This window comes from Mauremys reevesii, linkage group 5, assembly GCF_016161935.1.
Source record: "Mauremys reevesii isolate NIE-2019 linkage group 5, ASM1616193v1, whole genome shotgun sequence".
NCBI lineage: Eukaryota > Metazoa > Chordata > Testudines > Geoemydidae > Mauremys > Mauremys reevesii.
In genome coordinates this window covers 136,270,742-136,294,251 of record NC_052627.1, presented here as the reverse complement: position 1 = coordinate 136,294,251, position 23,510 = coordinate 136,270,742, and the positions used below count along the sequence as shown (strand labels likewise).

Below are 23,510 nucleotides of genomic sequence, written 5' to 3'. Positions count from 1 at the left end.
CCCTCCCAGTGAACAGCTTGGTGAGCCAAGATTCCATCCAGAGCTCCTGTGCTACATCAACCAACAGGCCTTGGTCATCCGTCTCCATTCTGGCATTGATGACCTTGGACCACAGGCAAGAGAGGTATCAGAAGTACCGACTCCATCTCCCTCTGAAGTAGAGTGGACATTAGAGCATGCTAGTATGCCTGAAAGAACAGCCCAAACTTTGGAGGAGGCATACTCCTTTTCCTCCTCTCTTTTGGTGCACAGTAGGGACTGATCTCCCCCTCCCTCTCCCACTGTGATTTCCATGAAAGAATCTGGGAAAGTCTGCAAGGACTGGTCTGTCAAAAGGAAACGGTATAGCTGCCAGAGAACAGCTCCACTGGTCTCCTCCTCTGGGTCTGGTGTACATATGCCTAACAGCATTGGCCCTATTGGCATCCTGCGGTGTGCAACCGCATTCCTGCAAGCCAGTGACTGCTGTGCCTCCTTCCAGGTTTAGATCCCTTTCTGCCAAGAAGTAGCATAGGCCATCCTAGCCAGGTCTTTTAGTATAGTTTGAGAGACAAGAAGAGAGCAGTGAAGATCAGGTGGACAAGGGAGAACAATCTCAGCTGCAATTTCTTCATCCTCCCTGATGAGGCAATGAACCCCTCAACATCTTTGTCAGTTGACGATTGTAAGGTGTTCCAAGATCTTATTAAATGCATGGCAGAAGCACTCAATACACTTGAGATGTTAAATATGGTACACGAGAAATCACATAAACTGCTGGATGTTGTACTCCCTTCCGGGCCTGGCAGGCTTGCCATGCCTACAAATGAGGGACTCTTTGAGCCTATAAAGGACCTGTAGCAGACTCAGCATCAATTCAAGCCACATCCATGCATGCAGACAAAAGGTTCAGAAGTCTCTTCAGGAGATTCTAGTCAACTTATTCTCACTCACTGCCATGTTCTTTTGTTTGGATTTCTAGAGAGCTGCTATAGCAACAAGGGCCTCTCACATTAACACCTAGGGGTACACATGCTAAAAAACTGGACTTAATTGTACTTAAAGTCCTACTTGTCTGCTAGTCTCTAAATGTGAGTAGCCAATTACCACATGCTTCTCACAAAATTTAATGATTTACTCTGGGACAAGCTATCTCAGTGTGTGTACAGATTTCCTCTGGAACATAGGGAAGAGTTCAGATCTACAGTAGAACCTCAGAGTTACAAACACCTTGGGAATGGAGGTTGTTCGTAACTGAAATGTTTCTAACTCTGAACAAAACATGGTTCTTTCAAAAGTTTGCATCTGAACATTGACTTAATACAGCTTTGAAACTTTACTATGCAAAAGAAAAATGCTGCTTTCCGTTTATTTTTTTAGAACTTTACATTTAACACAGTACTGTACTGTATTTGCTTTTTTTAATCTCTGCTGCTGCCTGATTGCCTATTTCCAGTTCCAAAGGAGGTGTGCAGTTGACTGGTCAGTACGTAACTCTGGTGTTCATAACTCTGAGGTTCTGCTTTATAAAGAATGAGGGGCAGCAGCTTGCTGGTAGCCTGCACTTCCCTATAAGCAGCACTAGATGCATCATATGCAATGGCATGCTCCATGACTGTACCTGTGGTACAGAGACAGTCACCTTGGCTCTAGCCATGGGGGATAACCAGGGAAATTCAAATCCCAATCAAAGACCTTCCCTCAAAGGGAAGTGACCAATTCAAAGACCAGTGAGGCCCTCTGTTAATTGAAGGACTCCAGGCTGTCCTATTCCCCGGGTCCTGTATTTCCCAGCCCCAAGAATGAAGGAAGCAAGCAAGACCTAAGCGCCCTCAGTCAGTGTTCCTCTGCTTAGTACGACTACAACCTTGAGAGGACGTTAGAACCACCAAGGAAGGAGCAGAGGTTCCAGTGCAGACAATCCTTCACCCCTTCCATTGAGCATTTTCCTCCCAGCAGCAAATTTGATGCCACCACTGAGCATAGCAGAACCACCTAGGATCTTTTTTTCTCCTCATTTTGGCATCCAAGCCTGTGGCCTTGAATCTTTCAGGCATTAAGAACTCACTAGTAGGTTACTTCAGCAGACAGCTCTCAAACAACTGAATGGTTGACCATGGATCCACTGTTTTAGAGCATCTTTCACAAGTGAGGATACCCATCAATAGACCGGTTTGCCACAGACCTGTACAAGGAAGGCCAGGTGTTCTGCTCCAGAAGGAGCTCCAGTCTGGGCTCCATGTCAGATGCCTTTCTTATACCCTGGGAACTTATGCCCGATCCCCATGATACGCAGGATGCTGAGGAAACTAAGGTGACATGCTGGATTAATATGGTAGTCCCAGCCATGGGCCGAGCAATTCAGATATTCAGGTCTGGTGAACCTCTCACTGCAGCCTCTGGTTGGAACCTCCTGAGCCTATGGAAGAAAAGGAAAATTACCCAAATCTGCTGATGCCACCCGAACTGACAGGTGTATCATCTTTCTTGCCCAATGAGGCAGTTGCTCCAGCCTCTGTCTCCTCTGGACAACCACAGACAATTCAAAGAGCTGCTTCAGAGAGTGGCAGAACAGCTCCAAATTACCTTATAGGAGGTCCAGGACCCACAACACACACTCTTGGTCGTCCTCTAGCTTATGGGATCCAGTCAAGTAGCACTCCCATTGAACGAGGCCATACTGGAATGAGCAAGAACTGGTACAGCATACACCAGCTGCCTGTGTTCCTACCTCCAAGAGGGCAGATAAGCAGTGCTTTTTCATGGCTAAGGAAGCTGAGTTCTTATTCTCCCACCCTGTCCTGAACTCCTGTGTCATCCAAGTAGCCACAGTACAGTCCAGACAACAGCACCCAAGGGCCACTCCTTCAGATGCATTGTAAGATGCAAATGTGCTTTCTGTAACCATTGCCCATATCTTGTTCAGCACCAGATCACATGGCTTTGTTACAATACATGTTTAACCAAATTAGAGCTCAGTGCAAACAAAGAGCAGCTTCCAGCACTCTTTGGTTTCAGAGCAGTATTTTTTCCCTCCTCTGTGCTTTGGACGATACAAGGGAAAAACTAGTGTCCATATAGCAGCAACAGTCTCCAACAACATGGCAACATCAGCATACAAGCAGTTGGGTAGATAGGGCTCAGGCGTTTTTACCACTGTTATGAAAACCTGCAGGTGGTCTTGACAGTAGTGAAAACGCCTAAGCCTATATGTTTGACACAGTGGTAAAAATGTCTTGAGCCATGCCTATGTAAGTGGGTGATGCTGATGGTGTTTCACCATTTGGTGGCTGTTGTGGTATGAATACTAACTTGTCTAATGTAAACACCTATATGTGTACAGTCCATACATCTGAAGATGGCATATAGGTGTGGACATAGAATATTGTTACTACATCTTCTAGCCTCATGAAAGCAACGTATATCAACATTGTTAGCAGCAACCATGCTTAAATGAACATTCATGTTAAAACCCATTTGATATAAAAAAAATTCCTTACCTATGATACTAGTAACATCTAAAGTTATTAAAGCTGAAAGTCTTAACATTTTAACTTTTTACTCGTTTACATCTTGTATTTGTCATCTTAAAACTGAAAATCAGTTTACTTTCATGTTCTCATGTACTAGCCCAATACCACATTGTTTGTTTGCAATGCAGGGGAGCATCATCTATTTTTATTACATTTCTATTGATATTTTTAAAACATTTGGAAATATTTATATTAGGTGTTGTAAAAAAGATGCTGTTACAACACCTACATTGTTTGGTTCTAAGTTAGAACTGATATTGTCCTTTAAACATGCTTTTATCTAGCACTTTTCTAATCTATGTGAATAGGGCCTTACAATTTTCACCCCACAATCAAAAATCTCTACTTTGTAGGTGTACTTTCCAGTGCTTCAGAGTTCTGTTATGCATAGCTGGGTAGGAGAGGGAAGTGCCTGTAGTGGGTCACCTGATTAGGGAGAGAATGAGTCCCCCTTTGTTCCTTGCTGCTTCCGATCCCAGCAACCTCTCAGTGTGCATCATCGTTCTTCGAGTTTTACAATGCTGAAACATCCTGTTTTCCACATTCTGTAGAGCCCAAGAGTGCCAGCTCTATTTCCCCATATTCATTCTTTCCTCTAAAAAGCCTCCCATTACCTTTTAATTTATTCTGAAAAACCAACAAACAAGCTATATTTTTCTTATTTCCAAGCATGATCCAGTTACAAAGTGTACAAACTGACTTTCTTTACTCTTTATTACTAAAATCTGGTGTTGGATTGATGGGAGAGAAGTGATAATACTGAAATAGTATGATCTGAAAATGGGTTCCAGAACAGTTTTTCATTAGAGTATACCTGCAATTCTTTGTAAAGGTGATATTCTTTAATTTAGTAGTATATAGTTCTAAACATGATATTTCTACTTTGAACCAAAGCCTGTATTGCTTAAAAGGTTGTTGGAACTTTACTCCCCATCATAGCAGCTGGAGAGCTTGGATTGTTAGTGGTTTGTTTTTCAGAGGACATAGTCCTTACATTTTAAGAAGTGAGTTTAATTATTTTAAAAACAAAATGGATTGATTATCCTCTAAGAAACAGGTGTCACATCAGCACATTTTGGACGGCAGAGTCAAACCTTTAGCTTAGTAAAGCTGTGACATTTGTTGTATTTGGAACATACATTAGAATATCTTATTTAAAGATAATTTATGTCCTCTGCATATCTGTCTCTTGACAGACAAACCATGGTTGTATCAGAGCACTACATCTGTTACATTGGTGGGGATACTAAGGACCAGAAAGAGGGTGCTGCTTAGAACAGGGGAAATATGTTTAATCCTTCCCCCCAACGTAACAAAAACTAAATGCTAAATCATTTCAAAGTAATCACAGCTATAAAGAGCCACAAGACATCAGGCTAAAACACATCTTACAAAATGTGTTCTATAATGAGAAGACCTTTTAGAATGACTTGCATTATTCACTGTCATTTGATCTTTCGAGTGTAGTTATGAATGGGCTATGTGGTGCTTTTAACTGGATGTATTGGGCATATATACTTTTTTGTGCTGTTCCTGAATTTCATAGATGTTCAACACTCGGTGATTTTATGTTATAGGCTGAAGTTACAAAAAAAGAGCTGAAAAACCAAGAACCAAGTAAAGGAAGGTATGCCTTTCAGATATTTAAGTTAATATCTATATGCACTGTTCAAAAACTGGCTCTCCATGATTGAATTAAGTAGTCTACTACACATTTCTCTCAAAAGCAAGCTATGTATAATGGGGAAAAAACTGCAATTGGATTGTTTAGAGATGTGCTGGCAGTAGGCAACTGCTAGCACATCTCTAAACAATCCACTTCCTTTTTTTTTTTAGTTCTCTTTGTCCTGTGTATCAAAGACATTTACTTTCTTAACTTTCATAGAGGTTTTAAAAAAAAATAAAAAAATGTGTGTTTGCTTGAGAGTCTGGGGTCTGAATGAGCATGGAGAAATGGTGAAATCCTGGCCCTATTAAAGTCAATAGTTTTGTCATTAATTTCAACTGGTCCAGGATTTCACCCATGTGCTTAAGTTATGGTGGAAGACTCTATTGCTGAAAAAGCTCTCATTGTACGTGGCTAGTAGATGATTCCTATATTTCATCTTTCAGTGTTGTCATTTATCAAGGCACAAGATCTATTGCTTCTGTTTCCAAATGCTAAAACAAATTAGAGGAGGTGGTTCAGTTTTCTAAATTAACTTAATACTTCTGTCTAATTGATATAGGCGACTAACTAGATAATGGAAAACTAGTTTAGATATTTAACTTTAACATCAGAATCCAGAAAAAGGAAATAATTATTTTGTAATACTCCATGGAAATTTTTTTAAATGCACCTTGTATGCCTGAATGATTGTAAAACATCTAATTATGGAGTAACTACTCATTGGTTTTAGAATATAAAACATGTTTTGCAAATACGTTTTATCTCAAATGACAGTAGGTCACACAAAGTACTTCCTGTAGGTGGAAAAAATATTTTTTTTTGTCCTTAACATGTTTTCTGTGACTCGGATCCGTGTGTGTGTGTGAGAGAGAGAGTTAATCTACAGTGCTCTTTAATAATGGTTCAAAAGTTACCATTTAATGTAATGTTACTATAGTGTTGTGCACTATTATTCTATAGTATAGTAACATTTTATAAGACTTTATATGTAATGTCACACAGCTGCTAATGGTGTCATATTTTCAAAGCATGGTTTCTTCCTTTTCTGTGCTTCTGATGGTTCTCTCATGGTCTACATGCTGGTTTTGACAATAATATCAAGCTATGAATGTAAAAAAAGTGTATTAAGAGATTCCTAAACTTATGAGTGGTGTTCAGAGCACATTGGAAGTTGGAAGCATAGGGGAACTATTTTTGAACTAGTGGTTCTGAGTCTCACCAATATAGATGTTCAGGTAACCTTACTGATTCCAAATTGATGGGTTCTAGGTAGCAGCTGACCTACCAATAAGGCACAATACAATTAATCTTATCCTTATGAGTCCCAGATACTGCACAAAGTAGTACTGTGGCTGGTGAACAAATGGACAAAATAAAGTTTTTGCTTACCAACTTCACCCTGTAGAGATTCCTTTTCAGCCTATGAGGCAGTTGTCTCCGTGTCGGAATGATCCTTACATTCAGCTTTGTAAGCCTTTCTCACCAGGCCTGTTATCCTTTTGAGATATAATCACCATATAAGAAGCAAAAAAGTAAGTCCCATAATATGGGAAGAGTTCTATTTTATTGTCACGCTTCCCCTCCTCCCCTCTGGAATTTTTCTGTGGAGAGGAATGGGATAGGATAACTTGGAGAGAAGGGGGAACAGTATTCCTGATTACTATGGATGGTCGAGATAATCTTAAAGAAATCTTGGAATGTTTCTTGACATTTGATCATAATCCAGCATGAAGAAATGGCCTAAAGCCATTCACCAGGCCTTCTGGCTGGGATGGTAAACCACTGGCATGGATATCCCGACTGTTTCTAATAATGAAGGTTGTGGTTTCTTTCAGCAAGTCGAGACTTTTCCTGTTCCAGATTAAGATTCCAGAAGAATTGAAGACCAACCTGCAGTCTTTCTTAATCTGACTTTTAAATGGAGAATTAAGGATTTGCCTCTATTATCTTGCATCCTTTATGGCAGATGCCTGCTCTTTTTTGGGTTGCTGGAGCTGACTCTTTATTTGACCTCTATTTTTAACTCTGATGGGTAGTTCTGAGTGAGGGTGGGTGTTTACACAAATGACTGAAGATGCAAGACTGGAGCATCAGATATTCGTGGGTTTTACCCTTTTTATGCAAAGGGAAATATCCTTCTGGTAGTGCAATATGCCACTTCCTTCCCAAAGCATAGCAGGATTTTCAAGTCCTTGCACCCATTATTTTCAACCGTCTTGATATTTTTGCCTCACTCTTTCATCATTGAACTTGCATAGTTCTGCTTCCTTGCCCAGAATGTATCAGCCCAGACCATGAAAGTCCAGTTTGAATCTATCAGATTAATGTTTTTTTGGAGACCACCAAGGTACTTTTCTCTCTGAGAGAGGTCACACAGTCCTGAAGATCCACAGACTGATCTCAGTTGATTTATATAGGTGATGCATGTGTGTGCACTTACAGCATTCACTATAAGCAGTTGAAGATGCAAGTAATGTATAGTTTTGCATTATTTGCTGCTATTTAATAAACTTGCTGTTTTTTCCATTCCTGGTAGAAGCTTATGGACAGATTCTCCCCCTTTGCAGATGCTGAGCTGTGTGCAGTTTGGCAGGGGAGATGGAGCTTATCTTTGATCAAAATCTCCATGCTTCTTAAATAGAGCTAGTCTTTCAGGACTCTTCTTTTGGCTGTGCTCTCCATCAGGTTGTCCAGATGAGTTTTTTTACTACATATAAAAACTAGGCAAATGTCGCGGGGAGCTACTGTATAGCAAATAGAAGGGAAATATATTTGAAATGGATCTCACTTTTGGAACATAAAGGAGTCTTTGGTATTCAGAGACCTGTCTTTCTAAGGTTGTTAAATACCAAAGTGTCTTCATTGTCATGACTGATCAGTGTTTTAATATTTGTGCCACGAGAAACAGATTAGTTTTGTTTGGTCAAAACTAATTGAAACACTTTCACCCCAGCCACCAGTGTTTGGACATGACTGACTTGAAATGACTAGACTCCAATCAAATTTTTGGAAGGAGAAAATTTTATTTGAGTGGGCAAGTGAGAAAATGTTTCTAATTCTTTTATGAGATCTCCAATTACCATGAAGTAAACAATGAGGCACGGGAGGAAACTCCCAAAATTCCATGCAAGAGCTGTTCAGAAACACAGGATCCATTACTCCAAGAGAGATTTTTTTCTACTGTAGGTTGGAATGCTGTGAGCCTGCCACCTTTTAGGGGGAGGACTGCAGTAGATCCCCTATCACAGATGGAAGCTGCTTGACTGCATTTTCCTGCAAGTTTTCGTCTGATTCTCTGATGCATAATAACAACATAGGTCACAACTGTGCTTAATCTATAGTGATACTTGACCTTCTGAAACAGAACTAGCCCCACTCTTCCTATTTCTCTTCAATATATGTGGCAGACAAAGATGATGGTGTTAGGTGCGAAGTAAGCTTTCAAGGCACATTGAAGTGTGCATCTTGTTGTGCTTAGGTGATGGAGATTTATTCTTTATTGATTTTTGGCTGCATTAATTGTTTTGACTTAATGTAGTCTTTAACACATGTATATCTTACCACATCAAAGTGGGGCCTTCGGTGTTTGATTCCGTTTGCGTCAGCTTTGAACTTTCTTGATGTCAGCATGCCAGAAGTATTAACAAAGTGGCAGCCCTTCATGTATCCTTCATGAAGATTCATGTAGTTGTGCATATATTTGTTTATATACTTTGGATCTGAGAAACCATAGTAAAGATCCACATCTTGGTGCATATCCACTTATTAACCAGTTTTCTGTTTATCCCCTCTGGACTGATCATCTACATATGTTTTATCCGCTAACTAGAACATCATAATTGATTGATGTATTGGCATCTTTCCATCTAGTTTAATGTAATCTCAGGATGGCCACTTTCAGGAGTCACGAAAAAGGAGGTTTAGACATCTCCAGCTTCAAAGTTTCCCAAGAATGTCTGTAGACAATGCTTTCTTCAGAGAAAAAATAATGTACTTGCCTGTAACTGAATTTCTCTGAAAAGTGCTATCCTGTACCTTTGTCATCCTGGGCTTTATTATCTTGGGAGCTGACAGTAAGCTTAAACAGCAAAGTATAGCATTGCAGAAAGGAGACCCTGTCTGCGCGTGGCCTTTCCCACAATTATAACTGAGATCATTTCAGTTGAAACTGAAACTGCTTATTAAACTCTGAACATTTATGAGACGTTCAGTAGGGTAGTTACTGTAGAGGATATTATCTTCAAACATCGCTCTTCGAGAGCTGAGAAATTTACCATAGTTTTAGACTATTTTTATATAGGAAAAACTAAGTTACATTTTGTGTGTGTACAGTCTGTCCCACATCAAGGAATCTAAATTTAAGCTTGCTTGTCAGCTCTGAGGTCACAGGACACATCTATAGTGTATAGTACCTTCAGAGAAATCTAACTACAAGTAAGTAATGTAATTTGAATTATAAGAGGTCTTCAGTACTGAAGTGGATTAGACAAAAATTGTAAACTAATCAGTTATTTACCTCAATAGTCTAACCATTTTAACGCTGATAGGCTAGATTTCCCAATGCTAAGCCACTAATGCATCAGGAAATCCCAACCATTGGCGTCAAGAGGTTACTGATAACTGTGGAATTCTCAACATAGTTTGATTTCTTTTGTTTTTTTTAAATACATTTAGCTCTGACTTGAAAAAAAAACCAGAGGGATCAGGAATGGTGCAAACAGCAGCTGCTAATCCTCCAGTAGAGACTAGTGTGGCAAAGGAAGAAATCATTTCCAACTCTGTCAAAGCCAAGACTTCAACAGTGCAGATAGAAGCCTCTGAGTTGGAGCCTGAAAGAATGGTACGTGATTCTGCTACAAAACCATCGGAAGTTGAAACATCCAAGGGGGAATCTGAAGTTGCAGTTACTGGCTCAGAAACCAAACCAGCTGATGATGAATTATCCAAAGTTAAATCAGAAGAGATCCTGCTGCCTCCTTTCAACCTTCAGAAGGAAGAGGTAGTTAAAGATAACTCTGAAACAGAATTATTGGAATCTGCTATCACAACTGTAACAGAAAGAGAAACAAAAATGAAACCTGAAGAATTGTGTGTTCCTGCCAGCGGATCATCAGAAGAGTTATCCAGTGTGGGCAAGCTTGAAGATGTGCAGTCAGACCCTGCTGTGAAACCAGCAACAGTGGAAACAGCTGAGGCTGTTTCTGAAGCAGTGCCACCTGATTCTGCTGCAGTTTCAGTGGAAATGCTGTCAGCTGAAGACATACAACCAAGCAACAAATTGGATACTACTGTAAAAAATGCTGTTACTGATACAGTGGAAAATAAACTTGAAATACCTGTGGCCAGTGCTGTGGTGTCTATCGAGAAGAAACCGGAAAAGCCAGTGACCAAAGTTGGGACAGCCTTGGAGAAGAAACTGGAAAAGTCAATGGCTAAGATAGGGACAGCCATGGAGAAGAAACTGGAGAAGCCTGTAGCCAGCATTGGGGTGGACATAGAGAAGAAACCCGAAAAGCCCGTGGACAATGTTGGGACAGATGTCGAGAAGAAACCTGAAAAGCCTGTGGACAATGTTGGGACAGACATAGAGAACACTGAAAAAAATGTGCTGAATGAAAAGAATGAGCGAACTTTAATCAAGGCACATCAGAATAAAGGACCGGGACAAGATAAAATAGATGAAACCAGCAAAGCAAGTATGTCAGCTGTAGCATTTGTATCCATCAAGGAACCTACCTCTGTTGGTAAAACAATCTTAAAGGCTGTGGTGTCTATCCCTGATATATCAAAGTCAAGAGTTATGATGCGGAGAAATGAGACTTCTCTAACTAAAACAGAGGAGCAGAAAGCTTCCTCAAAACCTGAGACCAGAAGCCGATCTGCTACTGAGAAGAAACTTGCATCAAAAGAAGTGGGTCAACCAAGAGCTACTGGCAGCAGATCAAGTCTGCCAGATAGCGTCACCAAATCTAAACTGGACATAAGTCCTGTTGTTGTAAAGGGAGGCAGTGGGAGGAGTTCATCTCAGCAAGACAAGGACTCAAGAGTGGAATCTAGGGGTAGTTCAAAGCAGTCTCAAGAGAGAGAGAGTAGATCATCCAGCATGAAGAAAGACGACAACAGCAATAAGGTGAGAAGGGCAGGAAGGCTGGTTCATTGTGACTGACCAGTAACTAACTCTGATGCTTCTCCCAGATGTTGAATATGAGACAGTAAGATTATGTTCCCCTTCCCCTTTCTATAAACTATTGAACTGATTTGGGCCAACAGACAAGTTGGAGTAGCAGGATGGCAAGCAACCAGTTGTGTACAACTCAAGTATGTAACTGGTTTGAAAATGTTACTTGGATAAAATTGCAGGAAGGTAACTTATGTAAGCAGGTCTGTACTGAGTGTCATAACTTTATGTTCTTGGTATAGTTCTGAATGGGAAAGAAGTTTTCTCTCCTTTTGTGAGCTGATGCTTCCTTTGTCAAGTCCTAGATTATCCCGCACAGGCACTGGTTGCTGAAAGATGAACAGATAACTAAACAAGACATTACCGGTGACTTGGTACTAGAGACTATATGCCTGGACTTATAATTGGTGGTTGGCTTAGTTCTGTACATGCCAAGCATGCAGTCAAATGCCTCTATCTGGACTATTTAAAAAGAACTTCATTAAGAGAAGAAGTTGTTTTTGACAAGGTGGTTGATTGGCTAACGTGTTTCATTTAAATTTGTGTCTAATTTTGCAGGTTCCTGCTGGTCGAATTAGTAAGACTTCTAAAACTGTCTCTAGTGGCAATGTAAAACCAAAAGAGGTAAGGAACCAAACATAGTTGAACTTACAGTAGCGATTTTCTTTAAGAGAACAAAATGAGTTTAGCTTTATCTCTTGAGAGCTCTTGCTTAGTGGATTTTTCAGAATATTGTTCATTAGAACTTTTTATTAGTTGTCTGTAAAATATGTTCATCTTGGGGAAAAGAGAGCCTGAGTTTCCTGTTTCAGGAATATAAAAAGCTTAACTTTTTTTGAAGGGGTAATTTTTAGGTCCTAAATTTGGCCTCCTTTAAAAAGGAGTCTGTCTGACTATTAAATCTCAAATTTGCCTGTCTTAGATTTCTTCCTTCCAAGTGCAGTGATGAGGCATGGGGTAAGAATGACAGAGACAATCTTCCCAGGTCCTCTCTCAAATAACTGGTGTAATGGAAGGGATTAAAACCAACCATAACAACAGTGCCTCTCCCATAAACAAATAATTTGTATGCTTTATGCTAGAGAGAAACAATACTTACATTCCGGATATACCTTTGGTTGAAATAAGGGATTGGTAGGGATTAGGTTTTTACAGTTCTTACAGATAGCTGAGTTGAAGAAGTTTAAACTTATGACTGTCCCTCTGTTTCATGTTGTTTGGGGGTTTGGGCAAGAAGGGGGTTGGGGTGGGGGGGGAAGTCACAGTTTTTCAATATTAGGTGCTTCCTTTGCTCACCATAAAGCAGATGTTGACTGACACTATTTCCAGAGCTGTGCTAAAATCACTGAGATTGGTATAGATGCTGCAAATTGAAAAAGTCACAGTAAATGTGGAAAGTCAGTTACTAATCAGGGATTGATGATGTGTAGCTTTATTTTTCACCATTCTACAGCTATTTGACACACAGTATTTCTCCACTTGCAGGGAAAAAAAGACAAAAAACTTGCTCTAGTTAGAGATGTGTAGCCAACCACTCTCTCCTTCCTCTCCAATCTTGGCTATATATTCCATCTGCCTTACATGATGATCTTCTTGTCCTCTTTTGCTTTCTGATCGGTAGAGAGACTGTTTTTAGTGCTTATTGCCTGCAAAATTTGAGAAGACGACTTAGAATAATTTAATATTTGAGTTCCAAAGAAGTCATTTAAAAAAAACAACTGGACTGTATTCTCTTTCCTTTCTTAAAATGGCATGCGACATTGCAGGTCTATCAGTTCTTTGTACTGGCAATTTGATTTTTGCCAGGACTACCAAAAAATAAGGAATAAGGGTACAGTCACTTTTTATATAGCTATGGTGTTAGAGAGGAAAGAGAGTCAAAGTGCTTTGGGCCTAAACTGTTACAGGAACAAGTTTTTAAGTCTCTATTACTTTTCTTTCCATGAGTTTCTTGTGTATGTATTCCGGTTAATATGTATCCATGCACATAAATTAATGTTTTGTGCTACATATGCAAAATAAAATACCTTTGATTTCAGTGGGATTTGTCCATTTTAGTGTATGATACATTGATTAGCTATTGGACTTTAAAATTTCATTGTCCACTTCAAACTGCAGATACCTTTCACAACCACTAAATTCACTTGAAAAATTGCAGTTTCATGTTCTCTCTTATAGTATTGGTGTACTTTGCCTACTAAATTTATAGTTTTACATTTCACAGGAAGAAGAGCTTTTCCCATTTAACTTGGATGAGTTTGTTACTGTGGATGAGGTTGTAGAAGAGACAGACTCTCCTCTTCAAACCAGACGAAATCCACCCCGGGGGAAAAGAAAAGACTCTGCTAAAAATAACTCTTCCTCTGAGCCTATTGCTAAGAAGAAGAAAGGTAAAAGCTCCATAGCACATGTTGATGAGAGCGAATTATCCTTTGTCACTTTGGATGAGATTGTAGAAGAGGAAGAGATGACTGCACAACTGGTAGGAGACTCCAATTTAGAAGCAATAACAGACCCACAGGGTCTAGTTACTGTGGATGAAGTAAATGAAGAAGAGGAACTGATTTCAGAAGCAGTAAAAGACCCACAATCACTTGTTACTTTAGATGAGATATCTGAACAGGAAGAACTTTCTTCACATAATGTACCCAAAGATGTCTCCAGTTCAGTTTATGAGGAGCAAGATCTTCTGAAAGCAGAACCCTTGGTAACTGTGGATGAAATAGGAGAAGTTGAAGAGCTCCCTCTAAATGAGCCTTCAGATTTGAATATTGAGGAGACCTTAAAACCTAAGGAAGAGGATGATAAAAGGGCTATTGAGGATCCTGGAGACTTTATCTCTTCTCAGCTGCCTGAAGATCCTAGTACTTTAGTGACAGTAGATGAAATACAGGAAGACAGTGATGATCAGCCTCTAGTAACTTTAGATGAAGTTACTGAAGACGATGAAGACTTTTTGGCAGATTTCAACCGTTTAAAAGAGGAACTAAACTTTGTTACTGTAGATGAAGTTGGGGAGGAGGATGAAGAAGAAGAAGAAAATACTTTTATAGGCACAAACCTGGAAGAGGAGGATATTGTTGCAATTGCAGGACCAGAAGAAATGGAAATTCTGGCAGATATAGGGCGAGAAGAGGAGAATATTTTTGCAAACTCAAAGTCAGAAGAAAAGGAGACTCTTGAAGCTGACACAAAGGAAATAGAAAATGAGACCCTTGTAGCAGATACACAGGAGGCAGACAAGGAGGCACTTTCAGCAAATACAGAGGAGACTGAAAAAGCTGAAACTTGGAACAAGACAAGTGAAAAAGAGCTCAAAGGAGAAACTGAGAGTGAGCAGCAGTCTGCAGGTAGGAACTGATACAGTTTTATAGATGCATTTTAAAAGATGTAATTAAACAATTAACATAAAGACATTTAAAATTACGCTAAGTAGCCAGTATCTGACAGGGCAGATAACTGGATATTGTATCAGTGAAGAGAAAAAACAAACTACCTAAATAAAAGCGCAGAAGTTAAATATTATCTTTAATTACAGAGCTAAGCCTGAGCAAAGCGCATGAGTCAAATGAAATGGGGAGACAAACTAAGAACAAGCAGCAGCCTCCAGGTAGGAAGTAGAGCCAGAAATGGACAGAAGCATTTGTGATATACAACTGCAGACAAATTAAGGTCAAATATCTTAAATAAGTATAAAAGGGCGAGAGCTTAGCAGGGAGAGCTTTATAAAATTTGAATAAAGTTGCAAGGAAAATGAATGACTCACCAATGCTAATGCATAATGTCGATCCAGTACTGCCAAGCTTTCCCTCACATCAGTGCTGATGCATTTCAGTTCTGATATGCAGCATCTCCTGTTTTAGTTATTTTCCCCACTCCTGACCTGAAGTTAGGATATAAATATGGGTGTCCAGAAGTGAAGGATTTATGGATTAAACCATTATCCTACTTAGTCCCTGTGCAATTGATAGTCCTCTGGACATACACGACTAATGGAGAAGAAGGAAAGATATACAATGCAGATGTGGAAAAATTGCAGAGGCCACAAATTTCATAATTACAACAGAGAACTTTTTAAACTTTAGCTTATTTTAATCAGTAGGCATCACTTTAGTGCCAGTTTGGTCAATCCAAAAGGAATAATTGTATTTTTTCACATTCTATAGAAAATTGTAACAGTCCCATAAGTCTGTACATGTCACAGATCTATTAGCACATGTTTTCTAAACTGTTTTTTAGACTGATTTCTATATGAATCTAAATTAAAGACTTATCTCAGACTTTCATTTGTATGAAAACATACTGCATAATATCAGCAAAATGTGGTGAAAAATTATTTCCTTTCATCATTCTCCGGGAGAACCACATTTACAAAGTTACTTGCACATATAAAAGGCTTTTTTAAAAATTGCCAAATGCTTAAAATTTTCATTTGTAATTTTAATGGTATTGATAAATCTGAAGAAATGCTGTTTGATACATGGTAAATGAATAAATATAATTCTTTGTTCTCTATTTATGTAGTGAAAACCCCAGGCAAAAGAGGTAGACCTAGGAAAAGACCAGTTGTTCCACCGCCTGAGACACCTGTTGAAACAGAGCAAGAAAAGTGTGACAAGAACACTGAGGAGACAGCAGATAAAACAGAATTAGTGGAAGGCTCAACATCTGATTCCAACAAGGAGAAAATAGGAAAGGGAACCTTGACTACCCCAGAATCAAATAGTTTGAGTGAAGACAGTCAGACTACAACTGTTACAGATTCTGTATCTAGTTCTTTATTACCTGATCTAAATGCAAGTCTGCTGTCTGATGCAGATATAAAGCAGGAAGGCTGCAGTGAGATGCCTTCACAATCTTCTGAAAAACCTGTGAAAGGTAAGAGCTGATGTAGAGATTTGTCATCTTGTTTGTTCACAATTTTTCATTGGTGTCTCTTCCATTTTCACCCTAAAGGGATGTTTGTAGCTGTTTTCGTAACAGAACATTTTGGAAACTTTGTTTTTTTTTAAATTTTGCCCTTTCAGGTTTTTTGGCTTGGCTTAGGTGTATACTACATTGCACAACATGATAGAATTCCCATAGCTAGAATTCAGGAACACGGATGTGTAATGTTCTCAGCTTCTTCCCCTCTACAGGCCTCAAACTCCTCCAGGATTCCAGGTACAATTTGCCTCCCCCTAGTCTCTGGCCCAAAGGTCAAGTTGAACAGATTAACAGTAGTGACAAATTCTTAGGAGCATATGCTAGGATGGAAAGTTTCAAGCAATGAGGAGGTGGGGAAATTCAGTACTCATTAGTGCTTTCTCTAGTCTACCCAGCCTTTAGAAAGTTGTTCCTTGATTCTGTTCTCATTCATGACGGTGTTTCTGCAGGTTCACAGTATGAGATAGTGTGCCATGCCACATTACCTATGGAACCCATTTTAAAATGGTGAACCGTTGGGGGAGTTTCAGAGTGGTAGCTGCGTTAGTCTGTATCAGCTAAAACAACGAGGAGTCCTTGTGGCACCTTAGAGACTAACAAATTTATTTAGGCAAGCTTATGCCCAAATAAATTTGTTAGGCTCTAAAGTGCCACAAGGACTCCTCGTTGTTTTCATTGGGGGAGTGTGCATATTAATCCTTTGTTTTGAGCATTCTAGAACCATAGAATATCAGGGTTGGAAGGGTCCTCAGGAGGTATCTAGTCCATCCCCCTGCTCAGAGCAGGACCAATTCCCAACTACATCAGCCCAGCCAGGGCTTTGTCAAGCCTGACCTTAAAAACCTCTAAGGAAGGAGATAGGTAACCCATTCCAATGCTTCACCACTTTCCTAGTGAAAAAGTTTTTCCTAATATCCAACCTAAACCTCCCCCACTGCAACTTGAGACCATTACTCCTTGTTCTGTCACCTGCCACCAATGAGAACAGTTTGGATCCATCCTCTTTGGAACCCCCTTTCAGGTAGTTGAAAGCTATCAAACCCCCCCCCCCCCAATTCTTCTCTTCTGCAGACTAAACAATCCGAGTTCCCTCAGCCTCTCATCATAGGTCATGTGCTCCAGCCCCCTCATCATTTTTGGGCACTACATTAGCCTTTTTCCAGTCATCCGGGACCTCCCCCAATTGCCATGAGTTTTCAAAGATAATGGCTAATGGCTCTGCAATCACATCCATCAACTTTTTAGCACCCTCAGATGCAGCGCATCCAGCCCCATGGACTTGTGCTCATCCAGCTTTTCTAAATAGTTGATTACAAGATTACAAAGATTACAAGATTACAAAAGCCTCCAATTGTTACTCAAATTCAAGCTGCAAAGTCCTGGAGCTTTATGTTGTGGTGCATTAATGTTTGGGAGCTCAGATACTCACAAAGATTTTTTTCTCTGTTTTCTACACTAGTAAGCACAATGATGCTTCTATTCTAACTGAGGCCTTTGGGCAAAATCATAATATAATTGTTTACTGCTATTAATGACAATGCAGTCAACCATTTCCTAGGTCAGGGGAACCTATCAATCTGCATGTCTCCAGAAGCAAATGTTATTTGGTATTACCTTAGACCAAGTTAACCAGGAAACTCTTTCCACAGACCCTTAATTTTTTTTAATGGAATCAGTGTTCTCCAGTCCAAATGAAACTAGTTGACATCTGTGCAGTATTTAAAATTCAGTATTGAGCAGCATATCTGTCAGTTACACCTGTATAACATAAGTTTGTTTCAGTAAACTGAAATGCACTGAGAATGTTACAACAATCTCCATGTCCTCCTAACATTTTAATTTCTATGTGGCTATAGAAGTCAGTCTTAAGTACCTACATCAGGAACTGAAATTTGGTAATAGCGTGCACTTCAGTCTAGCAGACAAAGGTATAATGGGATCCAGTGGCTGTAAGTCAAAGCTAAACAAATTCAAACTAGAAATAAAGTGCAAATTTTTTAACAGAATAATTAACCATTGGAACAGCTTATCCAGGTATCTCACTGGAGATTTTTAAATCAAGAGTGGGTTTTTTCCTAAATGATGCAGTCTAGTTCAGTCACAGATAGATATTGGACTTAAAGCAGGAATTAATTCAGGGAAGTTCTATAGCATGTGTTATAAGGGAGGTCAGAGTTGATCACAGTGGTCCCTTCTGGCCTTGGAATCTATGATTTCTGAGCTGATGTCTCTACAACTAAGAGCAGTTTAGTGCTTCTTTTTGTCTGTAATGAGCTTCATGCTGGAAACAAGGTACTTGCAATGACAGTGAAACATAAATGTTGAATTTCAAGTTTATCTGGTGATACGATCCCTATGTCTAGTTAAAAAAAAAAAAACTCTCTAGCTTGGCAAGCCAAACAGTGAATGAAGCAGTAACGGTCATAGACTGGTGTTTGCTTCTCATACTAATGAAAACTATTTAAGCTATGTACCGAATACTTTTTTAATTAGTGTAAGTCCTTGCTACAAACTCTATTTTATGGCTTTAACAGATGAATTGGGATCAGGAGATACAGAACCAGAGTCTAAACGAAGAAAAGTGGATTCCTCAGCAGATAAATCGAAGACACCAAGCACTCCAAAAGGTAAAATCTAAAATCTTGGTTTAAAGTTCTAAATCCCAATAAAACTTCATTTTAGTAACAAATATCTTAATTATAGGAACTGTGAGCACTGTTTATGCATGTTTGTATGCATATATTTTATTTATAAACATTGAATAATCCAATGTTTCTGATGGATGAAATACCTTTTTACACCTGAGAGAGAGAATTATTTGATTGTACAAGGTTTATTTCTAGTGCTGTGAATTATTTGCTAAGGTGTTTTGTTCCGTAAGGGTGAGTCTACACTGCAGTTAGACACCCATGGCTGACACGTGCCAGTTGACTTGGGCTAAAGAGCTATTTAATTGTAGTGTACACGTTTGGGCTAGAGCCTGAGCTCGGGGACACTGGAGGATCTACCCTGGAATTGAACAGACGTGGGATTTTAATTGCAGTGTAGACATATCCTAAGATTTAAGGCTTTTTGAATGTTGGGAGTTGAGATGTCCATGTGAACTGATCTCTGTGGTGCCATAATTTTTAATTTTGTTTGCAGTGTTATTGTAGCCATGTTGGATTACTGGATTTGGGAAGCATTTACATGCACAGGGCAAAGGAATTTATTAGGAAATTTGAATTCTGACATGATGCTTGTATAAAATTGTCCATGATCTAGAGCATGTTTGCATAATTCATGTAATGAAATATACACCGCTACCTCGATATAACGCCACCTGATATAACACGGTAAAGGGGGGGGATTTGATAGCTGCTTTCAACTACCTGAAAGGGGGTTCCAAAGAGGGTGGATCTAGACTGTTCTCAGTGGTACCTGACGACAGAACAAGGAGCAATGGTCTCAAGTTGCAGTGGGGGAGGTTTAGGTTGGATATTAGGAAAAGCTTTTTCACTCAGAGTGGTGAAGCACTGGAATGGGTTCCCTAGGGAGGTGGTGGAATCTCCTTCCTTAGAGGTTTTTAAGGTCAGGCTTGACAAAGCCCTGGCTGGGCTGATGTAGTTGGGAATTGGTCCTGCTTTGAGCAGGGAGTTGGACTAGATGACCTCCTGAGGTCCCTTCCAACCCTGATATTGTATGATTCTAAAGCAGTGCGGCGGTGGGCAGGGCTGCGTACTCTGGTGGATCAAAGCAAGTTCAATACAACACGGTTTAATCTATAATGCAGTAAGATTTTTTTGGCTCCCAGGGACAGCGTTATATCGAGGTAGAGTTGTATTATGTTTAGGGAGAACAGTACATATAAAATGATTTAAATGATGCAAAGACTAACAAGGCACTTAATAATTACAAATTATACCTTACATCTTACATTCCTAAAGTTCATGCTTCAGGGGGTCGAGAAAGGTTACCCCCTCAAAACCACAACATATTCTGGGTTTTCTTTGGTCTCTTTCCTCTGATTCATCACACCTCGGACGTTGGATGGGTAGGACGGTGCTCTGAGGTGGCACCAAGAATTCTGTCTTTCACGTGTTTAGCTGGTTGAGTCATACTATATATGCTCAGGGTCTACATATGTGGGGTCAGGAAGGAATTTTTCCCCTGGGTCAGGTTGGCAGTGACCATGCAGATTTTCACCTTCCTTTGCAGCATGGAGTGAAGATCACTTGCTAGGACTATCTGGATATATCTCGCTTAATTTTTCCCCATTTCCGGGGCCTTGGGAACTAGTGCACCTCGGTCCCTCCTATTCTGTTCCTGTGACACACAATGGTTTAGTCTTCTGTGGACTGTAATACCCAAATAACTAATTTTGGTTGTTGGGGTTAGCATTCGGGTGAAGAGTTGGTGATCCCTTCTGGCCTTACCAAAAGACCACCACCACCACACACGCATGTATTTTGGCTAAATTTACCTGGTAGCTTTTAATTGAGAGTTGTTGATGAATTGTTAAACTTTTTTCCCCTCCTTTTTTTTTTTTTAAGGTTTAGATTTTCTTGTTCCAAAGGCTGGCTACTTCTGTCAGATCTGCTCTCTCTTCTACGCAGGTGAAATGTCTATGAAAAATCATTGCAAGACACTGCGTCATCAGCAGAATATGGAGGTAACAATTTTTGCTTCTTTCCCTTTAAATCGTAGTAATAAAGTATCTGAGATTTTGTTCTGTGGACAGCTAATTATCTCAGGTAGTGGTTTTGCTAATCTGACAGGTTCTAGATGAAAAGAATGGTTTGTAAACCAGTTGCAGATAGATGCAAATTATATTGTTTTTTTCAATACCATAACACTCATGGCTATGTTCTGTAGATCAAATAAAAATTATAACTTCAAGAGTGTACTACATTTTAAATTAAAGAAATTAAATTATTAACCCCTTAATGACCCTGATCATTGAGTTAAATGCTGGGAAGTCCTATCTGTGATATCTTCCCCTCTCACGAAGGTGTGGGAGGGATATGAGTTGTCTTACCATCTTTGGCAAATCTCCATAAGAGCCTAGCCTTGCAATATGTTAGTCATCAAGGCTCCAGTCTGTGATTAAAATGGCTGCACATGTAACTTAAGATACTAATTTGACCATCAGAAAATTTAATTTAGGAGTCATTTACACCATTTCCCCGGTGGTGCAGGTGTGAGCTTTGAGAGAGTAAGAGGAGCATTGATAAGTGCATTTAATCAGCAGACCTGAAAATGAGAGAGTCTCTAGACAAAATTAACTGGCAAACTTTGGTGGAGATCGGGTCTAGTCAAGATAAGGAGTTGGTCAGATTCTGGATGTTTAGTACACGTAAATGTGCATTGTATTTAGAACATGATGCATATCCTGCCAGGGAGAATAAAGTGTTAACCGCGGTATCTTGTCATTGGCTACAAAGTAAGATATTTTAAAATCTTTTTCCCCGCAGAAATTCATGGCCAAGCAAAAGGATGGGGAAGATGAGGAGGAAGATGAGGGGGAAGAACTTAGTTCCAGGTGATCTCAGGAGGAGAGAAGAATTCTTTAAAACAATTTAATTTAGGGTCCAGTAAATTTTGTCTTTTTGTTATGGTTTAATTTGTAATTTTCTTTCAGAAACAAGCTCTGATGTTGTATAAATTTGAGTTCAAGGTAGACAAAGAGAAGAAAATGTATGGTGGTTTTGATTTCTATATCAAATCATCTGGCTTGGGAGAGAGCTCTTAAGTGTTGAAATAAATGTTCTTACTGTATAGTTAATACCATGTGATTGTGTTTGGTGTAATTTCATGTTTGGCAATTTACTACATCACTGTAGAGGATTTATGGAAGCTCTTCCAGAGATCCACATTTAGTGTTTCTTTGCAGATCTTAGCTATTGAAATTTCAATCTTCACATGTTTCATGTAGAGCTGGGTGAATTGTCTTCCGAGAACAGTAAATTGATTGAAAAAAATATTATTCGAGGCATCAATTATTTACCAGTTCGGTCAAACTTGAATAGTTTCAGTTTAAAAAAACTGCAAACAGAAATTGTGGAAATGTCAAAATGGTTCATTCTGAGTTGACATTTCTGAAACAAAATGTCTGTTTCACCCAAACACTTTTTCAGTGTCTTCTCTGGTTTTCTTCCTCAAACAAAATTCAGTTTTGATTAGAAATTAACTGATTTTTTTTTTTTTATTCAGATTTTTCAGTTTGGCCATGGAATGGAAAAATCTGTTGGCTCACTGTAGTTTCATGTGTTCTAAAGACCTGATCCCACACCTTTTGAAATTAATGCAGTTTTGTTCTTACGTCAGTGGGAGCAGGATCTGGTCCTAGATTTACCCTGTATAATGTTTATCACTCAGCTTAATGCTTAGTTATCCTGAGCAAATAGGTGTTCCTGTCTTCTTCCATGAGATAATGGAAGGCCTTTTGAGTAAAGAAAGCAGAACAGTCAGCAATCTATCTGGAAGTGCTTGGCTTGGTTTTAGATATTTGTCTTATACGTACTTCAGGCATTCTTGCTACCTTCCCCTCCTACCCCTTTTCCATAACATACCTGAATCTAAGAGCAATCAACTCTGCTTTGAGTGTTTACCTTTCACCTAGATCGCTGCCTGAAATTTTCCTATCAGACCCACGTTAACAACCTTAAATGTTGGATGGATAGTGTTGTGCATAACCCTTGTCCTGCGGATGTAATGAATAACAGCTCCCACCAGTCAAAGCAAAGATTTGGTGGGCGTTAAAAGTCACATCGTATCATTGGTACAGATATTTTTAGTGTAATTGAGTCTGTTCAAGAAAGATCCAAGGCTGAGTTGTTAGCAGCCCAGTCCATTGGGCATTTGCAAGCGCATATTCCTTTGGGAAAGTGGGGGAGTAGTTCCATGCATTCCTGTGAAACTCAGGCCACATCTCCCTCAAAAGCATGGATCCAGGGAGACAACGCATCTGATTTTTCACTCTGTAAATTACTGCATTCTACTGATACAGGCTGCGTTAAAAAGAGGATGGGGGAGGGCCAAATTCTGTGTGATGAAATCAATGGGCAGGGAGGAGGCATGTGTGTAACAGAGGGCAGAATTTGGCCCAGAGTTTTAAAAAATGAAGAGCTTCTTTTCAAGAGTTCAGAGAAATGATGTTAAAATGGACATGATAAATGGTTTACTATAGAAGAGTTGGTTGTTGGAAAGCATTTATAAAACTTCTGAATGGCAAATGTTTTTCCAA

General features: G+C 39.5%; 1 protein-coding gene across 7 annotated transcripts in view; it reads left to right on the top strand.

The window, feature by feature from the left end:
* The window catches only part of ZNF638 (zinc finger protein 638), a 109,714-nt gene extending 87,658 nt beyond the window's left edge, over nucleotides 1–22,056 (top strand). For 6 of the 7 annotated variants that reach the window (XM_039539243.1, XM_039539245.1, XM_039539241.1 and 3 more), the window contains 9 exons: nucleotides 5,090–5,139; nucleotides 9,856–11,311; nucleotides 11,918–11,983; nucleotides 13,584–14,709; nucleotides 14,898–14,969; nucleotides 15,884–16,237; nucleotides 18,820–18,912; nucleotides 20,818–20,936; nucleotides 21,739–22,056. In XM_039539243.1, coding sequence (XP_039395177.1) covers nucleotides 5,090–5,139; nucleotides 9,856–11,311; nucleotides 11,918–11,983; nucleotides 13,584–14,709; nucleotides 14,898–14,969; nucleotides 15,884–16,237; nucleotides 18,820–18,912; nucleotides 20,818–20,936; nucleotides 21,739–21,810 — 3,408 coding nt within the window. In that variant the 3' untranslated portion in view covers nucleotides 21,811–22,056. The remainder of the gene's footprint in view (nucleotides 1–5,089; nucleotides 5,140–9,855; nucleotides 11,312–11,917; nucleotides 11,984–13,583; nucleotides 14,710–14,897; nucleotides 14,970–15,883; nucleotides 16,238–18,819; nucleotides 18,913–20,817; nucleotides 20,937–21,738) is intronic. The other variant, XM_039539246.1, reaches the window with a different exon arrangement.
* The last annotated feature ends 1,454 nt before the right edge of the window (nucleotides 22,057–23,510 follow it).